The sequence below is a fragment of the Tympanuchus pallidicinctus genome, unplaced genomic scaffold (assembly GCF_026119805.1).
Source record: "Tympanuchus pallidicinctus isolate F22 unplaced genomic scaffold, pur_lepc_1.0 scaffold1, whole genome shotgun sequence".
Classification (NCBI taxonomy): Eukaryota; Metazoa; Chordata; class Aves; order Galliformes; family Phasianidae; genus Tympanuchus; species Tympanuchus pallidicinctus.
The window spans coordinates 105,133,041-105,152,762 of record NW_026294618.1 but is presented as its reverse complement, the minus strand read 5'-3'; the positions used below and the strand labels follow the sequence as shown (position 1 = coordinate 105,152,762).

The 19,722-nt window shown below is 45.1% G+C and overlaps 1 protein-coding gene across 3 annotated transcripts in view; it reads left to right on the top strand.

Moving 5' to 3' along the window:
- The window catches only part of RALGAPA2 (Ral GTPase activating protein catalytic subunit alpha 2), a 118,366-nt gene that overhangs the window by 89,712 nt on the left and 8,932 nt on the right, over positions 1-19,722 (top strand). For all 3 annotated transcript variants that reach the window (XM_052701116.1, XM_052701106.1, XM_052701120.1), the window contains one exon: positions 15,718-15,839. In XM_052701116.1, coding sequence (XP_052557076.1) covers positions 15,718-15,839 — 122 coding nt within the window. The remainder of the gene's footprint in view (positions 1-15,717; positions 15,840-19,722) is intronic.

Sequence of the window (19,722 nt, the reverse complement as noted above, 5' to 3'; positions counted from 1 at the left end):
AGAAGATTTCTGTACATGAGGAAATGGTAGCCAAATAGCTGTACTAAATTAGAACGTCACATTAATCCCACGAGTAACTCTGGAGCTCAAGCAATTAGTAAGAGAAAAAAGAACACCTTTTCTTGCATTCCAGGCCCATTGCTGGCTCTTCTTTATCATACAGCATTGTAGTTCCGTGGTTGGGCTTTGCCTCAAATATTCGGGACGAGAATGAAGTCATACTGCTCAACTCTCAGAATCCCTTTCAGCATCCCAGGGCAGGCCATCTGTCTGGGCCAGGCCCTCTGTTCTCCTGCAGCACGCGTTTCAGCCAGTGCTTTGAGAGAGACCGTGCCCTAGAGAAGGGAAACGTAGTGAAACAGAAGCCCGGGGCATGGGGCTGCAGCTGCAGTGTTTGGAAAAGCGGGTTGCATCGCCTGCCTTCTAATTTCACAAGTTGGTTTTGTGGTTTATTTGTGGGGTTTTTGCTGTTTGTTTGGTTGGTTGGTTTTTTTTTTTTTTCTTGTTCGTTTATCTTCATCACAGATTAATGTCTAAGACGGGGAAAAAGCAACCTTTTCTATTTTGTTAGAGTTCCCAGCCCCACTGATCTTTTACTTGGGTTTTCTTTGAGTTACCATCCTCTTTTGGACCAGTCTCAGCTGAACGCTGAGTGTTTCCAAGGTCCCAAAACAGAATGCTCCCGAGCAGTTAGCTTTGAATCCCCTCTCAGGACTCAGGCAAATGTGTGAGAAAAATGATTTCTCGCAGACCTTTTGGGAAGTGTGTATGTTTTGTTTGGGAATATGTTGATTTGTGCCAAGGATCAGGTCTAAGCTCCTCTGGCTCAGCCTTTTCCATTTGTGATGTTTCATATGTTGAGTGTTGTGATTTATTTGGCTTGTTCTGAGACATCATTCCGATGGCTGCGATTGAGTCACAACCCAATGATTCAAATGTGTTTGTTGTTTTTTTTTAAGAGAAGGGAGGAACAAATTCACTCATCGTGTGCATTTAGCAAGGCTTGCTTGTAAAGCTGTGGCATTCCTTTACAAGCATCTAGTTAGGAGGATGCAGTTTTGTTTACAGGAAGAAAGCTCTGGGATGTATCGCCATGCTCGCTGCGAGCGCTTGAGCCCAGCAGTTCAGCCACTGGTCAGCAGGCAAAAACTGCACAGATGACCTCAGTGAAATTTCAGCAGTAATCAGAGCATCCTGGTGAAGAAAGGGAGCTGAGAAAATCATGCCTTTGGCTTGTTTTGCTTGTCCCCCTGGTTCCTCTCCAGGCAGTCGCTGATGTGTGATGGCTGTGGGGAGAAGAGTGAAGGGCAGAAATCACTGAGCTTACTGCAGCAGGATGTGTGATTAGTGTAAATGTGTGCTGCATACATGTTCTAGCAGTATTGCCTTTTAAGCATGTAAACACAAGTCCTGTTCTGCCCTTAGCTAAATACAAGTGCTAATTAAGTGAATTGCATTTAAGGCTGCTCTATGGAGGGTATCTGATGTTAAATAACAGACATTTAGTTGAAGACTGTAATATTGCTTGTATTCCATTCGCTGGAAAATGTCCTAGATTGTTTTTTAACTCAGCATATAAGTATTTCTAACATTCTGTCAGTATGCCTATCACCTAGCAAAAGTGTTTTTATATGATTTGGGTTTATTAAGAGAGACAAGAAAGAGGCTGTTCTCTCGCTAGTTAAATATTATTGCTTGTTAATCCATATTTTAAAAGTTCAAAGACTGTGCTAGCATGTCCCCCTGTGTTCTTTTTGCTCTTGGTAAAGATGTCCTTGTATCAAGCATTCACATTTGTGTGAGAAATAGAATTCAGTTCAGTCGGTGCATAGATTGTCAGAAAGATTAAAGTGTGCATCGCGCAATTTTTCTTCTTTCAGCACAGGGCCTTTGATGTGCTAATGTTCACTTTCTCTCTTTTCATTCAGAAGTGCTGGTCATTGTTTTGAGCTGCAGAACAGTATCTGCCTCCTGTAGGCGGATTCTAATACCCTGGTAGCCAAACCTTGCTCAAGGTAGCAGAATATAAATATGCGGTAATATTGATGGCATTGTACGCTGGGATCAGATAACAGTGTGCCTGCACAGATAAATACCAAGGCAAAGCCAAGGCATTTATCGAAAATAATGTTGCAGAAAGCCCAAATATTTAATTGTAAGTAATCCACGTAGGTGGCAGCGTTACTGCTGTTCTACTGAGTCATATAATCCGGTTTTAAAATCAAAAAAAGCTCGGTGGTGTCATGTGCACTCTGAAGTCCGTTACAATAACTCTCGAAGACAAGCCCGTCGTGTATTTCCAAAGTTAATTAGCAAGTGAAATTATTTGGACGGGCTAATTGTGTTGCAGTGGATATTTTCCAGCAAAGAGCTGCGGTTTTGCAGGCTGCTCGCAGGGCCGACTCGCAGCTCACGTAGCAGGGGATGGCTGCAGGTCATGGCACGGGCATCCTAGCAAATCTGCGTGGGGAGACATGCTTACAGCTACCCTTACCTCTGCCAAAATATTGATTCTTCTTGTGTTATAGACTGCTCAGAAATGGTTGGCGGAATCCCCCGTGATGGTAAATATGGGAAGTGTTGGTTGTGTGGGAGTGATTTCAGCAGTGACTGTGCTTGGTAGAGGACAACGGAGTGATAAAAATCTTCCTTACTAAAACTGGGGGAAATGTGGTGGTTGAGTTTTGAGGGGGTAAGCTGAATACCCACAAAGTACCCCTGCAGATGGATGCTGTAGGAAGCGTCGCCTATTGCACTCAGCAGCTTCTGCCTCAAAATTCAGAGCTGTTGTGCTTCTCAAGCAGTAGAAAATCGTAGCTTTGAAGAAGGTGTGATTACAAAAATAAGCTGCAGATCAAGCCATAAACTAGGTAACATTCAAAAGCGTTTCTCATGAAGTTTCTCTTATGTTAATTAAAATTGAAAATTTAATTAAAAGGTGTTAGTTGATGAAGCTTTTGGCTCAGCAGGTATTTAACCGATAAAATGACAACAAGAACTGGAGAGCTAAGATAACTTATCTTATTTATCTTAACTGATGAGTTAAGATAAATATGACCATAAGCCTGCTCTTGAAATATTAAATATTTTCTTGCTGCGCTGTGGCTTTGGCCCTGCATCACCGGCCCTGTTCTCCTTCCCTGTTTACTCCAGCAGCTTTGATGCTTCATTAAAATTTTATCCTCTGCTCTTCCCCTTTCTCGTTGGGATCCCCATCATCTCCTTTTATAGCTGAAATGACTCAGCAGTGAGGGACTTCAAAGGCATCAGAAAATGAACTGAAAGGATGCTGTCTTGAAGAAATAGCGTTAATATTCAGAAAACAGCGTGGTTTAATGAAAACTGAGAACAAAAAGAAGCCCGTGTCGGTGATGAGGGCTGGGCAACCTAAGCACTGCCGAAGGCTTTCCTCTTTGTACCCTGAATAAAAAATGAAAAAAAAAAGAAAGGAGAAATACTTGTCTCCAAAAGCAGTGATTCAGCTGGGCATCCGGCAGCCCCGCACGCTGGTTTGTGTCGCCTCGAGCGAGCTGTGTCCAGAGGGCTGGCAGGAAGCAGATGGACTCGGCTGCGCTGAGCAGAGCTCGGCTCTTTTGCTGGGGCTGCTGTGTGATTTCGGATGGCCTTGGGGGAATGGCTCTGAAGCGGCACGCTTGTCAGCAGCGCTCGTCCTGCACGCTGCCAGCTCGCAGAGGGGAGCAGGAGTCACTTCCCACTCCGTATCGTAGCCTCCTCAGCAGCACTACTAGCTCACTCGTTTGCCTTCTCAAATCAGATTAATTTTCCATTTTAACAAAGTGCTGTCATTGTGGGAATCAGCCTCTAATCTCATCGTGGTGGAAATGCACACTTCATAACCCAGGCACCTTGGTGATGGGCAGGAGCATGAAGCCTCCTCCAGTGCCTCGCTGCCTTTACAGCAGAATTGCTGACGTTTTCCCCTGTATATTTGTGCAATCCCGTTCTGAGTTCCTGGGGAACTTTGCACTGGAGACTGTCGTCCCTCCTCTGTACCCTGTGATGTGCCATTTCCGTACCCCACATTTGAATTTAGAACGTGGTTGTTTCAGTGCTCCATCATACAGTTCAATCATTAATTCCTGTTTCTGCTCCATAAACAAAGGTGATGGTAAGCCACTATGGCAGGCTACACTTGCTTAAAACCCATTAGAGGTGGAAGACGTTCTAGAGACACTAAAACATTTTAGGAGCAATTAGAAGCTGCCTGTGGGCTTGTCCCTTTGTGAAGGAGTCCCTTATTCGGTTTTGCTTCCTCCCCGCACCTCCCACCGCACAAGTGAAAAAGCAGATTTCATAATAATGCTCCAGAATTTTAATTTACTCCTTTGGGGAAACCAAGAGACATCGCAGCATGTACAGTGGCCGAGCTGTGCGCTGAAAGGGGAATCCGTTCTCCCTACTGAGAGGTCACTTCCAGGGAAAAAAAAAACAAAACGCAACCACGTTGGTTTAAATGCTGCCTTAATCATCTGCTGTTGGGAATCACATTGTCACCAAACGAGTGTGCCCACGACAAAGCCGGGCGAGCAGAAAGCAGTGGATGCTGACTGCTGTACCTGTTGCAGTCTGTGCGTCTGAAAGAGTATTTTAATTTAATGGATTTTAAGCAACATTATTCAAAGATCGACAAAAGGCATACTGTGTTATATGAATAAAAGATTTCCTCTGGATCCTTGTTAACCCTACAATGCCTAGCTGATGCAATTGAGGCGCAGCCACCTGGCAGGGAGATTTTGCTGTCAGCTGCCAGGCAGGGCCCCGCACGGCAGGGCCAGGTGCTGCTCAGTGCCTGCCCCACAGCGCTGGGCACGGGGCTGGCACTGCTGCAGGGATGGGGTCCCTCATTCCATCCTCAGCTCTGCTCCGTTTTGGGACATCTGTAGTGATTGTGAAAAGCCCAGTGATTGTGAAAACCCAAATGGTAACACATATTTCTTTTTTTTTTTTTTTTTTTTTCCTCTCCTTTTTTTTTTTTTCTAATTTAAAGCCAGGACATCCCTACTAATTTGCCCTTCCTAATGTGCTCTTCCTTCATACCATCTAAAGCAATTTCCCAGCCTGTATCACTGCAGCAACAAGTCTGTTTAGTGTAGAGCATCTTGCAAATGGTGTTGCTGGTAATGGATGTGATAATAAGCCCCACGGTTACCTATCCCTGTTTGTAATGAATGTAAATTATCAAGTATAATAGAGCTGAAACTGAGCTATTTAGTGTTAGGCCCAGAAATAATGAAAAGATCTGTAATAAACTGGAAGGGGCAAAATCATTTTGTGTAATTACAGTCAAAAGCTGTCTTGCAGCATGCCTGTTATTTGACATGAATCCTATAGATAACAACAGCATCGTGACTTGTTGGCATATACGTACCATTTCAGTAACATCTGTAGCATCTTGCTTGAAAACATGAAATGCAGACTTTCACCAGCAGATCTGTAGTTGAATATAATCTCAGCTGATTGATGAGACTGCTATTGGGAAAAAAATACCCTGAAGTTTCTATGTGCAAGTGCACAATCAAACATTGACCTTCCCCATTTGACACAGGTTTCTGAGGTAATTTTTCCCACCATCCTACAGGGCTGTGTGTTTACCTAGCAGGTACATTAGTAAGCAATGCAGAACACTGTGGCAGGAGCGTTACATATTAATCATGCCCTGCTCAGATGGTTGTTTGCAGACTTCCTCTGCATTTCCATGGCTTTGCTGGGCTGTGCAGCCGTGTGCTGCTGCGCCCTGTTTTGCTGTGCACAGCTAAGTAAACCAGATTCCTCTCTTCAGTTATTTAAACTATTTTGCAAGTATCCTCCTGCCTTTGCACTACTCATCCTATTTAACCTGTCAGTAATCCCTTTTTCAACTTCTGAGCTATCCAGATTTCTGAAGTGAGTGTGCAAGAAAGTATTTTGGTAATTTCTGCAGGCTTTCCTTTATGATTCAGGTGCAGTGGTGAGATAAATATTGGCTTCTGATTTACAGAAGCAAAGTTGTCTTGCAGGTTACTGAATTGTCTCATGAGCCTGGCAGCGGTTTTGAATGATTAATATGGCATCATCTTCCTCTTCCCACCTCTGGTTGTTTCATTTTCAAGGGTGAGAACAACTTGAGGAGTTCAGATGTTCAGTGGTTTGGAGAATACTGTGTTATCATGGGAGGCTGTTCAGCATGCATTCACTTTGATGCTGCTGTGATGAAGCTACAGAGTACTGAGTGCAAGGCTGAGCTGTGTCCTGTGTCCTTCCTGCAGAGCAGGGTACTGAAGCGTATGTATTTGAATAAGAAGTGTGTATGTGTGTGTGTATTTTCATACATGCAGTGATCAAAAGACAGCAGTACATTTTGGAAGATGTCTCTTACATCCTTGCATCCTTACACTTATATCCTTAGCCAGTTTTTTTTTATTAGATATTTTTGTGATCCAAGCGACTACCAGCAGCATTTTGTCATCGCTGACACGAGTAAACCAAACCCACGGGCCTTGTCTTCTCTTTTCCTATCAGAACAAGTAAAAGCTGGAAGATTAGGTCCATAGCTGAGTGTCTGCCCACCGTCACCTGCTTTGTGCTTGTGGTGTGGGGCTGCCCTCTGGGATGTGCCAGCGCTGGCCATGGAGTATCCCCATGCAAGGAGCTTGCCTGTCAGCAGCTCCCCACGTGCAGCATACCTGCACGCATCCCCTTCCAAGGAGCATCCCTGCATCCAGGAGCAGCAATCGCTGCCGTGCTGCAGCCCGGCGTTTAAGGAGAAGGCGCAAGGCTTTCACTTAGCCCTGCCACCACATTTATTTTCTGGTTACTGCTCCAAGTAAACATTCCAGTGTCTGCTGCGCGTGGTTTGCGACCAAATCGCATTATCTGCCTTGTCCAGAGGAAGTTGCAGCCGCATAGTAGAGCCATGTGATAAACAGCACTTGTAATTCCTGCCTGCCTGACTCACTTATCTCCATCAAGATTATTAATATTTCCAGCATGTAAGCAGTTTCCAGCAGCTGTCAAATATAAACAATAAGCTACCAGAAAACCTGCTTCTGCTTCTCCCCCTGAACTCGATTCCCCACAAAACGCATGTACAGGGTCTGAAGCTAAAGGTACTGAAGTCCAGCATTAACCAGTGGCTTGGGTTTGGATGTTTTGCTGTCAGCTACTGCTGCCAAAAAATGTGTGCTTCATCTTAAGAGATTCATTTCTATCTTTACAAAAAGGTAGTGTTACTTGATTAAGAATTTAAAACCATTGGATTCCTAATCATAAAAAAATCCTGATTTAAGTCACTTTTTTGTTTCTAAAATACTTCAGTTAGTAGAAGTGTTTTATAAATACACCAGTTATATATTTTTTTAATTTTCCAAGCATTTCTTACGAGAAAGAGATAAAAATCTGTTCTCCAGTTTCTTAACTGCAAAACTGTCCTGCATAACTTCAGAACACATTCTCAATCTCTCCGTATCTCTGTCCTCTGTAAAATGACAATAATCTCCCAATCTGTAAGATTTTCTCTCTTCTTAAAATGTATCTATCCTGCTTTAGAAAGCAAGAAATGTTAGTAGCACCAATGCAAGGTGCTCTGTACTGAGATAGGTGGAAAGCCAGAGCATTCCTGGGCATATTGAGTTTATTTGTGTGGACACAGCGTATTTGTTTCTCACTTAGCACGTCCTGGCCCCTCTGTTTCCATTAGGTCACCCAGGCAAGCAGCGAGGGTCTCGCACTTGGAACAGGCTGAATAATGCCCACATGGCTTGGCCATCTGTAAGTGGTGAATTAATCACAAGCACGGGTGGACAATGTCTTTATGTTGCACGTTCGGGTAAGCTATATTATGCGATAGCGCACACCAGGTTTGACTTTAATTAAATATTTGGTCCACACATGCTGCAAAAAGGAGTGAGTTAGCAATTTTCTGCTTAACCTGACACACACAGTGCAGGCTCTGAGAAAGCACCCGCATTAAGCAGGCGGCAGCAGCACGACAGATACAAGCCCAGTGTTTTGTGGCTTTCGTTTCTGTAGCTCCGAAACAACTCTGCGGTCCCCAAAACAGTCTCTGAAGCATCCGGGCGCTCGGTCGTTCTTTTTTTCCTTTGAGACACCATCCGGTCAGTGCAAACAGAGCCGGTCCTTTCTCCGCAGTGTTGTGAAGGCTTTTAGCGCAGCACAATGTCAGCCTTCAGAAGCCGTCATTTCTGCAGCCACTTGAATGATACCTCTGAAATGATCACGTGTTTGGAAGGACATTGGTTCGTAGGCTTGCATCTGCTGTTATGTTGGTCGGTCTTTATTGCTGTTATAACAGAGTGGAAGTTTTCAAAAGTTCTCCCGATTTGCCTGATAAAAGCTGTCAGGAGGTTTGCCATCCCTCCCACAGGGCAGCCTGGGCAGCTCTCGACTGCTCTGAAAACCCTGCAAAAATTCCCCAGCAAAAATTACTAGAATGCTGTTAAGCAGAAAAATACTCATGCTTTCCAAAAAAGCCTCCCTGTCCGTGCAGTGTGTGTCTGCTGTAACACAGATGCTAATAACAAGAGAAGGGAGTAGTATTGCTGGTATGCACTTAACAGCAGTAGACCGAAGGTAGTATATTGTGTCTGTGTGTTCAAGCAGCCAATTTGAAGGAACTGGAAGGCATAAGGAAATGACAAATAATTGAACCTTTGTACCTTTGCTCTTTTTCTACCCAAAACGAGCAGCTCATTAGCAGAGTTACTGAAATAGGTGCATTTTGTTAGTGTTTGAATAAAATTAAGACTGCAACAAAGCACAGGGGAAGCATTGCTCAGTAACATGTGACCTTTCCTGCAGTTATTTCTCCCTTGATGATCACCCGGTTTGTGGAACAAGACAGATAATTGCAGGACACGAGCATCGGCAGCTGTACATACACTGATAAAGTGGGACAGCCACTGTGTTATAATGATCTCTGTGCAAATCCAAGCTAGGGATTTGTCCTCTGCAGCCACTGGGCAGTTTTCCTTCTAGACCTGTACTGTAAAGCTGCATGGGCAAAGGGAAGGCCTTCCCCAAATGGCAAAACTGACCAAAAAGCTGGGTTCTGCTCCCTGCGAGACTCCTCTGGAGGTTTATCTCCTGAACAGGTTTTCTGTGCTCTCTGTGCCTCTCACATCCTTACTATTGCCAGCTTATTTCTCCAGTTCCATGCCAGAGGAAGTGGCTGGATGATAGCTCACGCAGAACCCTCAGAAGAGAGAACCTTTGCATCTCCCTGCTTGGAGGCATGGAGAAGGTAGCTTTCAATCTTGTGAGGTATCTCTTAGAATGGGATGGGGAACTATATGGCTGCTTCCGGAGAAAATGTATTGAGGAATCATGCCTCACTGATGGGTTGGCCATAAACTTGCGTGTCGGAGCTCATCTCAGCCCTGGCAGGATGGGTGTCTTTCAGAGAGAGCACCTTAGTGGTTAAATCTTTGTGTGCTCTGCAGTTAGGCCTTCTGCTGCAGTAACTGATACAGGCAGTTGTGGCATCATTTTAATCAACTGAAATATTGCAGTCATTCTAACCAGTATGGTGGGGCCTGGAACACAGCTGCTAAGTGGACTTTGGCTATGCAGGTTGCTGAGTGTGCAATACAAAACTCACCACTTGTGTTTGGTAGTTTGCCTCTGTTTTGTGCATTGCTGCAGGATTGCCTTTCTTCTGTCTTAAGAATGATGTGAATTAAAGCAAAGCTGATAAAGGAGAAAGCGTGCATGTCTAACAATTGCTTTCAACAGAGCAGGTATTCTACAAACAGAATACCTGATAGGACATCATTACAAGTTACATTATTACATTAGCATAAATGAAGCTTAAGATACGGATAAGCATGAGTTTAAGTATAGAATTGTGTCATACTGGGAAAGCAACCCATTGCTTATTCCCTCCTACCATTACATGATTGGTCTATAATGGCAAGATGTATCTGCTCCCAGGGGCTTGCTGTGAGGAAGAGTAGTAGTAAATTAAGACGAAAGCTTGTTTTCCGCCTTATTCATAATAAATGCAAAAGTCTCCCCTGCAGCACTTGCCATGACTAATGTGCCACAGATCACTGACATCCCAGGCCTGAAGCTCACAGCACAAGTTGGGCAGCGCGCTGCCCTCAGCTTTTGCTGCGACATGACTCCATTTCCAAGGAGCTGGTGTCAAGCAATGTGAAACATAGCTTTGGCGTTGTTCAGTTTCACCTTCGCTTGGAAAGTAGGGATCATCTTTGGGGAAACAAATGTGTCAGCACATTTTGGAAGTGCTGTGGAAGTCTGCTGTGCGACCAAGCAGCTGCAGGTAATTTGTTGTTCTGTACTGTGGTTGAAGGCTCCATCCATGCTTTGTAAGTCCCCACATCCTCAGGGCTGGCGTGGGGCACGGGGCCAACTCACTCGCAGCTGTTGCTTCGAGTTGGACAGTTCCATAGAGGCAGCCTCTCCTGATGGTCCCCCATGTTACGCTAACAGTTTTTGAAAGTGCATCACTCTCTAATTAGCTTTAATCTTAGCTACTTCGGTTAGGAAAAAAAAAAGAAAAAGGAAATCTACAGTTGCTGACAGGTATATTTTAATTGCACCTGTTCAGTGAAGGATATATGTTACTAAAAATCCCCCAAAAGTTTTCAGTTAAATTTATGCAGTGGTGACAGCCAGTAGCCTGTAAGTGACTGAAGAGTATTGAGTTTCACACTGCAATTACCCATCACAGCACTTTAAAAGCATGGTAGTTCTGTAGTATCCAGAGCTGCGAGGACAATTAGGCATATAAAGGTCATCTTACCGCCACATTTGTTAGCTTCAATTTTATGGCCCCTCTTCTATTTTGCCTTGGTAAGTCCCAAACATTTATATTGGTGCTTGTTTATCAAACTGCTGTCATTGTAGCAGGAAGAAAACCTTTTTATGAAACCATATTTGGTTCTCATGGTGCAAATTAAGAGGATATTGAAATAAAAGTGACGGTGAGAAATTACTTATCCATAGTTCTCTGGTACTGAAAAGAAGGGACAGTAAAACAGGAGCTTGCCCCAGCACCTTCCTCAGCCTTAGCAAACTATTTGCAGAATGGATTTTCTCAGGTTGCCTGCACAATGCCTGTGTAGTCACCTGTATGAGCATCCGTGAAGCTGGAAGCCCCTGGGGAGATATGAGCAATGTACTTCTTGCATTTAAGAAGACATTCCAAGAATTTCTCTTTCCTTCAAGTCTCCCTGTGTGGTTGGAATTAGGAATTGACGTGTGGTCATGCATATAGTCTTGATGGGCTGGAAAGAGCTGTCTGCTTCTATATTTCCAGCTTCTCCACTGGCCAGATGCCCTGAAAGCCCTTCTCGGGGTAGGATTTGCATCACAGATGGGAATTGCAATCAGTTCATGCCAATAGTTGGCATTAACAATCCCTCTGGAGCCAGAGGAACAGTCGTGTCAGCATGTGCTCCTTGTGCAGCCCAGCCGTTGGGTCCTGGTGTGGGATGGAGCCCCTTGGCACTGGCACACCACAAAACAGTAAGCTGTGGAGGGTCGCCCGGCAGTTCTCACTTTGCCTGTTAGAACCCACTGGGCATTTTGGCTTTTGTTTCCATGAAAAGAGTGCTATGTCAACAAAATGCGTGATTGTTCTCATATATTAGCAATATGAGAATGTTACCAAGATGATTTTGTTCTCCAAAAATAGTGCAAAGAAGGAATCGCTGGCCACTGCTGCCAGTAGTGATCAATACCTGATATTTTTCCTTAAGGTCAGCACAGAGTTTAGGTTTTTGCATTTTCTAGATCTGTTTGAGTAATTATTTTCTGCATTCCTTGTTTCTAAATGCGCCTTTATGATACAACATGGCTTGTGTGTCCAGAGACAGAGACATTGGACACATCTGGACCTCAAATTGGCTCTGTTCATCTACAGAACATAGACAACAAGGACTTTGGAGGTTCTCCTGTCACACAGCTTGTTGTACGGCTGAACGGTTGAAATAACTGATCGAGTTATAAAATATTTATAAAAACTCATAATGGTCAAATACTGAGATTTGCCATATTCTAATTGGAGATAAATTCCTGCTGTCACACATTCATATATATTGATGGCCATGTGTGCCTTCTTGTGGCTCTGTGTCATTCAGTGTATGAATATAAATAAATGGAAGAGTTTATGCCTATTAAAAGCATTTTGCTCTGGAGTTTGTCGTGGTAGAAGTAAAATGTAAAATAATGCAATCGTGTAAGAGATGGGTCAAATTGCCATACATATTAAAAGAGGCTGCTTTTGATCAGCTTCTTTGAATGTCTGGTATAACCCCATTTATCTGGAGATCTCAAGGGACACCCAAAACCTTCAGATAAATGGGGGCTTAGTTAATCAGGGAAGCCAGCTGTCCAGCTCCTTCAGCGGTGTAGGGTTCAAGATCATAACCCATCTCTGCAGCCAGGCCATCCCCAGAAATGATTTGCATGCTTCACTTCAGCAGTCTGGCCTTGAGGCTTTTGCAGCACCGCCAGCCAGGCACTTTAGGCTTTCTCTGGGCCCCGCTCAACCCGTGGCATAGCAATGAGCTGTGAAGGCTGGGTTGCTGATACATGCAAAACATTTTTTTAGTAAATAGTAGTTTATACAGCACTGTGCAAGTATTGGTTTCGTCTGAATGATATGGCCGGGCTTCATGTTGGAGGGCAGCTTTACGTCATGTGCTCATGCACAGCTGTGACATGAATTTCGCGTTAAACAGATCCGGCTTAATCTTCCAGCATGTTTAAGTAAGTAAAATCAGATCCCTGGTCCTTCAGGGTGAAGGTGCAACAAAAGTGCAGTGGCTGCAATCTTAACAGCACTGTGCTAGCAATTACCACAAGGGAGTCAGGCTTACATGGTGATGGAGAGGAAGCTTCTCGAGAGTGATGTTTTAGAGACTGTTTCAGACTGCTGTGATACAAACAGCCACAAAATGCTGATCTCCAAGCCTTCTTCTCCTCATCCACCTTGTACTGGCGGTCTTTGGATGTTCTCTGTTCTTTTGGATTCCCATAATGCGTTACAATCCTAGAATCATAGAATTGCTCAGGTTGGAAAAGACCTTAAAGATCATCAAGCAAGGTAACCAAACTACCCTAACTCTTAATGACTGTCTGCTAAATCCTTCCCTGAGCACCACATCCAAATGGTTTTAAACACATCCAGCAATGGTGACACAGCCACCTCCCTGGGGAGCCTATTCCAGCACTTAACAAGGAATTTCCAGGTACAGTGGAGCTCCAAAGGATGGAGTGTATCTGACAGCCACCTAGTGTAATGACACTGCAACAGTGAAGTAGCAGTTTTCCTTTCAGAGCTTGTTTATGTCCCTAATGAAAACTGAAGCTAGGTAAAACTAGAGCTGGCTGCTGTCCTGGTTGGTCACCTGGAGGATGCTGAGCTGTGAGGGATGGTGATGAGGGGTAGCAGGCCTGTGCCATGCTGATGCTTGCCTTGGGTGCTGGTGGGTGCAGCCGTGGGTGCTGGTGGTACCCAGCTCCCAGCGGTGAGTTTGAGTGCTTCCCTTGCGGTTGCCCATCTGAACGGCTGCGGTGCTTTGTTTTGTAAGGGCTCTAAGAGACATGCCCCTGGCCTCGCCGAAACCTCACCCCTCTGTTTTTCTGCACGACGTTCAGGGAAACTGGTACAGAGTCGCGTTGTGTCAGCAGTCGTCCGGCGCATTGCCGGCTTGTGTGCTGGACGCGCGAGGCCTTTGGTTAGGCAGCGGGACGTCATTAGGCGCAGCGCAGAGCCTTCCCGTCCTCCCTCCCGGCTGGAAGCACGGCCCGGAGCAGGCCGCAGGGCGCACGGCAGGCCGGGCGTTGCGGACGGCGGGGCGGCGGGCTCAGGTGGCCGGCAGCCGTCGGTTTGGCCGGAGCCTTTCAGCGATTTGTCACGCCTCGCTCCCTCCCCGCTGCGCCCGCACGTGCCAGCTCCGCGGCGGAGGGGCTGCTGGCCAGACGGCCGTGCGGCCCGCGCGTCCCGCTGACAGCCCGAGCGTGCGCCGCACGGCCCTGGCAACAGCCGAGCGCGCCGCGGAATAAGCATCTTCGTAATGAGAAGTGAATGGCATCCGTCAGTCCCTTTAGAATAGGGCCCAGGCGTGTGCCTCCTCTCCGAGGAAGTTTGGCAGCCTATTCATTAACAAGAGTCATCAGGAGTTCAGCCCATAATAGGGAGGCAGCCCCGAATGCAGGCGGGCTAATGCTTGCGCTATCAGGAATGCGTTCTCCTGGGCTTAGGGGAGAAAAGGGAGCACCGCTAAACAAATAACGCTGTCAGCAGGTGCACGCTCTGAAACGGCATCTATTGATTCTCTTTCTCCGGGCTTCCACGGGAAGTTTGTAAGAAGATTTATCGCGTATCTGCCCTTCTCCACTAGCATGAGGGCCGGCGCTGCCGTTGTTTCCTTTTCTTGCCGTCGCAGCAGCTCTAGCAACTGGCACGCCATTGCTGCCCCCAGCGAGGCACAACACTACGGCCACCGCCTCCCATTTTTAAGTGCTCCGATTTTATTTTTTTTAAAGCCATTTCAAAGCATTTTTGTTAACATAATGAAAGTCGCAAAGGGCACTTCAGTATTAATTAGTAATGCTTTTCACTTCTAAATACCCTCACCTGCATTATGTTGTCGCTGGCGTTCCACTGTACGCTCCTAATTTCTCAATTTAAATTGCCCTTTTCTCCCCCGTTGCAGCCCTGCAAACTCGTAATGCGTTTCCACACAACAGAAACACAATGGGCATCTGAAAACTTTTGTTTTAAATGAGGAAATGGAGAATGAGATGTCATACGGGCGCCTGCGAGCGCTAATTCATAAAGTCATACGTGAGGTTCTTCAGCCCATTGTAGGTTTGTTTCAGGCGTTATCCCGTTATTGGAAGTGTATGATTCACCTTCTGAGAAAACAGAAGCTGCACACAAAAGGAAAAGATTTGCTTTCTCCGCTCTGAAAAGCTGCCGCAAGCAGGGGTCCTATTAAGACAGCTGGAAAGTTGCTTCAGCTTGTTACGCTTGTAAGTTTTATTGGTGACTGGTTTTTGATTACACATTTGAATGCTGTGTTCCAGGTTGCCGAGTTTTAATTAAAAGGCAATAGTCTTGATTTTAGATTGCTTTGTTGTCTGCATTATGCAGACAATAACGTGTGCAAGTTTTTGTGTGTGTGTTGTGTTTTTTTTTCCAATCCGTGTCATTCATTTAGGATACATAATACTACATCTGCATTAAATATCAACTTCGCGCCCTGGGGATTTGTGTCACTTACTGTTAATTTCTTTTAAAACGCATAATGATCGAGTAAACATGGGTTTTTTTTTCTCTTCTATCCTGCAGCTTTCCTCCTATCTAATCATTTTTTCTAGTCTGACAGGGTTATTTTAACAGGAATACAAACTTCCAGTACAGCTAATTTCTCTTAAAGTTGGGTTGTGGTTTCAAAAAGCCTGCACTGGGGAAGCTGAGGTTTTACCCTTTGGTAACTGCAGCATCCCACCGGATCTACCAAGTCGCTCCTTTCCACTGATGAAGCTAAAGCATCGTCTGTAATTTCAAGCAAGGAGGCTGCTCGTGTTTAGCAGCGTTGAGCAGTGTTGTGCAGCTCGGGTCCCCTACGCCAGCGTGTGGCTTTGTTAGTGTTTCAGTGGGTTTGCACGTCACGTAACAGCATTTTATTCTGTGCACACAGTTCCTTAACCTGGCTGTTGCAGCTACGAGGAAAGAGCTCTGTATCTTGAAGCAATAATCCAGAACCACAAAGAAGTAATGACATTTGAGGATTTTGCCGCTCAGGTCTTTTCTCCCTCTCCCAGCTACTCCCTGGGTGGAACTGGTGAGTCTCTGCACGTTATTCTTCTCTTTCGCACTAAGAAGCACTTGAGCAGCAGATGTACACCTGTTTTTTGTAGATAAATGCTTGCAAATTTAAGAAGACCATTCTTCCCCTGAATCAACTAATGAATATCAAAAGGAATGATGACATTCATTTTAATTTGTTTTGCATCAGAGCTATTCACTCTGTTCCTTTCTTCAGCTATCCTGTTAACCCTCGAATCTAGCAAGGTTAATGAACTTTCTCTCAGTAATGTGCTCCGGTTCATTCAGGAGTGCGGGTTTCTTGCTGAGCTGGGAATATGCTGTTCAAAAGCTGTGCCTGAATCGGTGCTTACTTATCGAAAAATAGTTCCTCGCAGTAGAAGCCGTTGCTACTAATGCTAAATGGGGATTATGCTGCTGAGATACCAGGGTCAGGGATTAATGAAAAAGAAATGTAAGAATGGTGTTCCGTTGGAAAATCACAGCCGTGTGCGGAACGCTAGCATTTGCCTTCGGTACGTATGAGCAAATTGCAGGCTTTCTTCCAGCACCTGGCCTGGAACCTGTTCAGTTCTTTCCTTTTAATATGTTAGGTGTGGGTAATTCCGCATGTGTGTGTGTACACACCTTTATGCTGGCGACCATTCATCAGCTCCATTGAAAGATGAGCATTTAATGCCTGTGTGAATTTATTCCTTACGTGTCCCATTGAGGTCTTAAGGTAGCATCCAAAGTCCAAAAGAGCCAAACTTCGCTGTTTTAAGTAAGTTTAAATAAATGCGTCTTCAAAGGAAACACTGCTTCTAAAATGCAGATTTCCAGTGCCCTCAAGATTTGCTTTTCCAACCTCAAGAAGTGTATGGTCACTGCCCGTTGGATTCTTGAACAAAGATTCCTTAATCCTCTTTTTACACTCCTTGGGTGAAACTGGCACTTGCTAATTATTTCCCAGTACACTTTCGGGTTGTTTAATAGATTATTTCAGACCTGTATAAATGTTGGAGAACATCTGCTCTATTTCTCTCTCGCCTGACTTGTTAGCAAATATCTCCCATCTAAACTGGAAAAAAAAAAATCGAAGGAAGAAATTAGATTTCCTAAAATAAATCAGTTACCAATAAAATCAGCCGTGCATCATTGTTTAACATTACTGGCTCCAATCCGTGCGTTTTCAGAGCTTTGTTGGGAGATAAGAGGTATATGCATGTCCTTGCATTGGTCGCCAGTAGCAGCAGGCAGAAGGCTTTGGAGATAAGCAAGCTGGCAGAAGTAAAGGGGAGCCAGTGCTATTTACATAATCGCGCCTCTGCTTCCTGGAGAGGCGTCAAGAAACACAGGAATGGCCTCTATTGATCTTTGCTGAACTGGAATACTAAACAACATTAGAAAAGCTTATAACTTAAAGCTTTGATTAATGTTTTCTACATTAAAAAGTAGAACAGCTGTGAATTAAATTCTTTTATACGCTCTGCCAAAAGTCTGAGACAAAAAGAAATTATCAATTTCAATAGAAATGTAGATTTCGTGCCCAGTGTTGTTAGCACTTTGAATCATTTGTCTGTTGATGCATCAGGAAAAGAAGTAGATTCCTCAGTATATGTTAGGTGCTCTGCGCATGGTTGTATCTGTTTCTCACTTTCTCTTACAGCACTCTTACAGATCTTTCTCTGGTGAAATTTAGTTGGGCAGGCAAGGACAGATTCATTTGATAATGCAGTAGTCACGCTTTCTGAATTAGGTGATGGATGCAGAATTACTTTGCTGATGTCCGCTTACATTCCTCAGAACACCGTTAGATAATTGGTACTGGAACGTCAGTTTATGATGTCAGGAGTTTATGCTTTTTGATCCTGCCACTGTCGGGTCCTGATATTCAGGCTCCAAATGTTGGGGCTTCCTTCCCATTGGAGAAGCTGGAGTCTGGTTGTGATTTCTGGGATCAAAACCTCCACCTGGTCCCGGGTTATCGGTCCTAATTCCTTCTTGGCCAGTGATGGGCAAGGATAAAGAGTCGCAGCCCAGGCTGCAGCCAGGGACCGAGCGGGAAGCTTCACACAGCAATCGGGTGTTCCTCTCTTATGGGCTCTGTAAGTGACTGTGGGGCAAGAATGAGTCCAGAATAGCCCCGCTGGTGTGTGAAAATAGGGTTTTTGTAATGGGACGAGTCCTGGCAAGGATGTGAATCCATGCCTCTGGGTGTGCTCTCTTTGAAGGAGTCTGCCCAAGTTGTCTGCTCCTTACATGCGTGTTTAGTTGAGTATCACTAAGAGTTGTGCTGGTAGCTGCCCTGAAGATGCACTGTTACACCAAGCACTGACCGTGACACATTCAATCAGCCTGGAGGCAGCAGGGGCACCCCATGGCAGGACACCCAGCTGGGCGTGTTTTCCTTGGTGGGTGCTAACAAATGTACCACCAGCATCCAGAGGCAGGGTAACCTGTAGCCTGCTGACTGTGTGGCCCTGGAGCTCTCAGAGCTGGGAAACACCAAGAACAGAGCCCAGCAGCACCCCGTAATACTGAGTATTTCTGCTTTGTTTCCCACTCCAAGCTCCACGCACAAGGCTGACACTGTCTAGCAGAGGATGAGGCATGCTTTGATCTTTCCTTAAACCACAGTATCTTTCCTTTGAAATCCAGAAGCAACCCAGGTGAAGTCTGGATACATTTGCAGCCAACTCACCCGTCAGTGATCAGACAGGGCTGCAAAGCAATGTGCTGATGGGATGGCCGAGGGGAATTGCTGTGCAAGTGAAGTGAGGGAAGAGGGAAGAAGTGGCTGGTGGAGAAGTGCATGTATGGTGCTGGCACAGGACAGAGTTTGCTCTCTTTCTCCCAGCTGAAACTGCCAGCCCTGCTTAGCTTTTAAACTTTTCGGGTCAATTTTAAGGTTATTTCTTCTCTGATCTCATTCTGAGTGCCACTTCTTTCTAATCCTGCCATCACTGCCTGCACTCCTGTGTGATAAAAAGGGTCGCAAGTACACATTTATTAAAATTAAGATCGGTTTAAGCAGTCAGTGCAGTACAAGAAGGAAACCAAAGCGATTCTATGAACTGAATAGATGGCTGCTAATAAGCCGTGTTTTTGCAGCGTTCCTTGGCTGAGCTGTTTTTCTGTTTCCTGAGGCTGTCTCCAGGGATGCCTCCCCAAGGTTCAGACGGGACGCGGGCTTCTTAAAACACGCCTTTGCTTAGCCTCCCATATCACACATAATCCTGCAGGTGCTTGGCTGTACACACGAAAACAGCTCCTGTGCTGTTTGCAGGAACAGAGCCTTAAAGTCCCTCTACGTATCACAGATAGCCCAGTCCTTCTTAGGCGCTGCACATGCAGGCTGGTGGGCAGAACGGGCGTCCCTGAACTCATTTAGGGGATGTGCAGATTAGGAACAAAAGATGAGAATACCGTCCTTTGTTGTTAAACTGGTACATTACATGCTGTATTTTAATTAGGCTGGGTATGAGAGGCAGCCCAGGAAATCCTCAGTAATCCAACACTGCTGAATTATTCTTATCCTTTCCCTCTGCAGATTTTTCTCCTTTTAAAGGATGGGTTTTTAAGCTGCTATCTTTTTCTGTTCTTGCTCCCTCAGCCAAAAAAAAAAAGGAAAACAATTATTCAATGAAATGCTTGCGTATGCTTTAAAAAGGGATAAAAACTGAACAGGTGCAAACAGATACAAAACGTTCCAACTTCAATTACCTCTGGTGGCTAAAAAGCAGTGGCTTTGTTCATTCGAGACCGGGATCCAGAACTGTGTTAACTCTTAGAAAATGGGAATAGGTGGACTTACTGGAAGGGAAAAGAAATAGCCCTTTGACCAGAGAAACCCTCATACAGGGGCAGATTTCTGCTTCGGAGAGAACCTCCAGCCCTGCTTTTCAGCACCGTGGGCT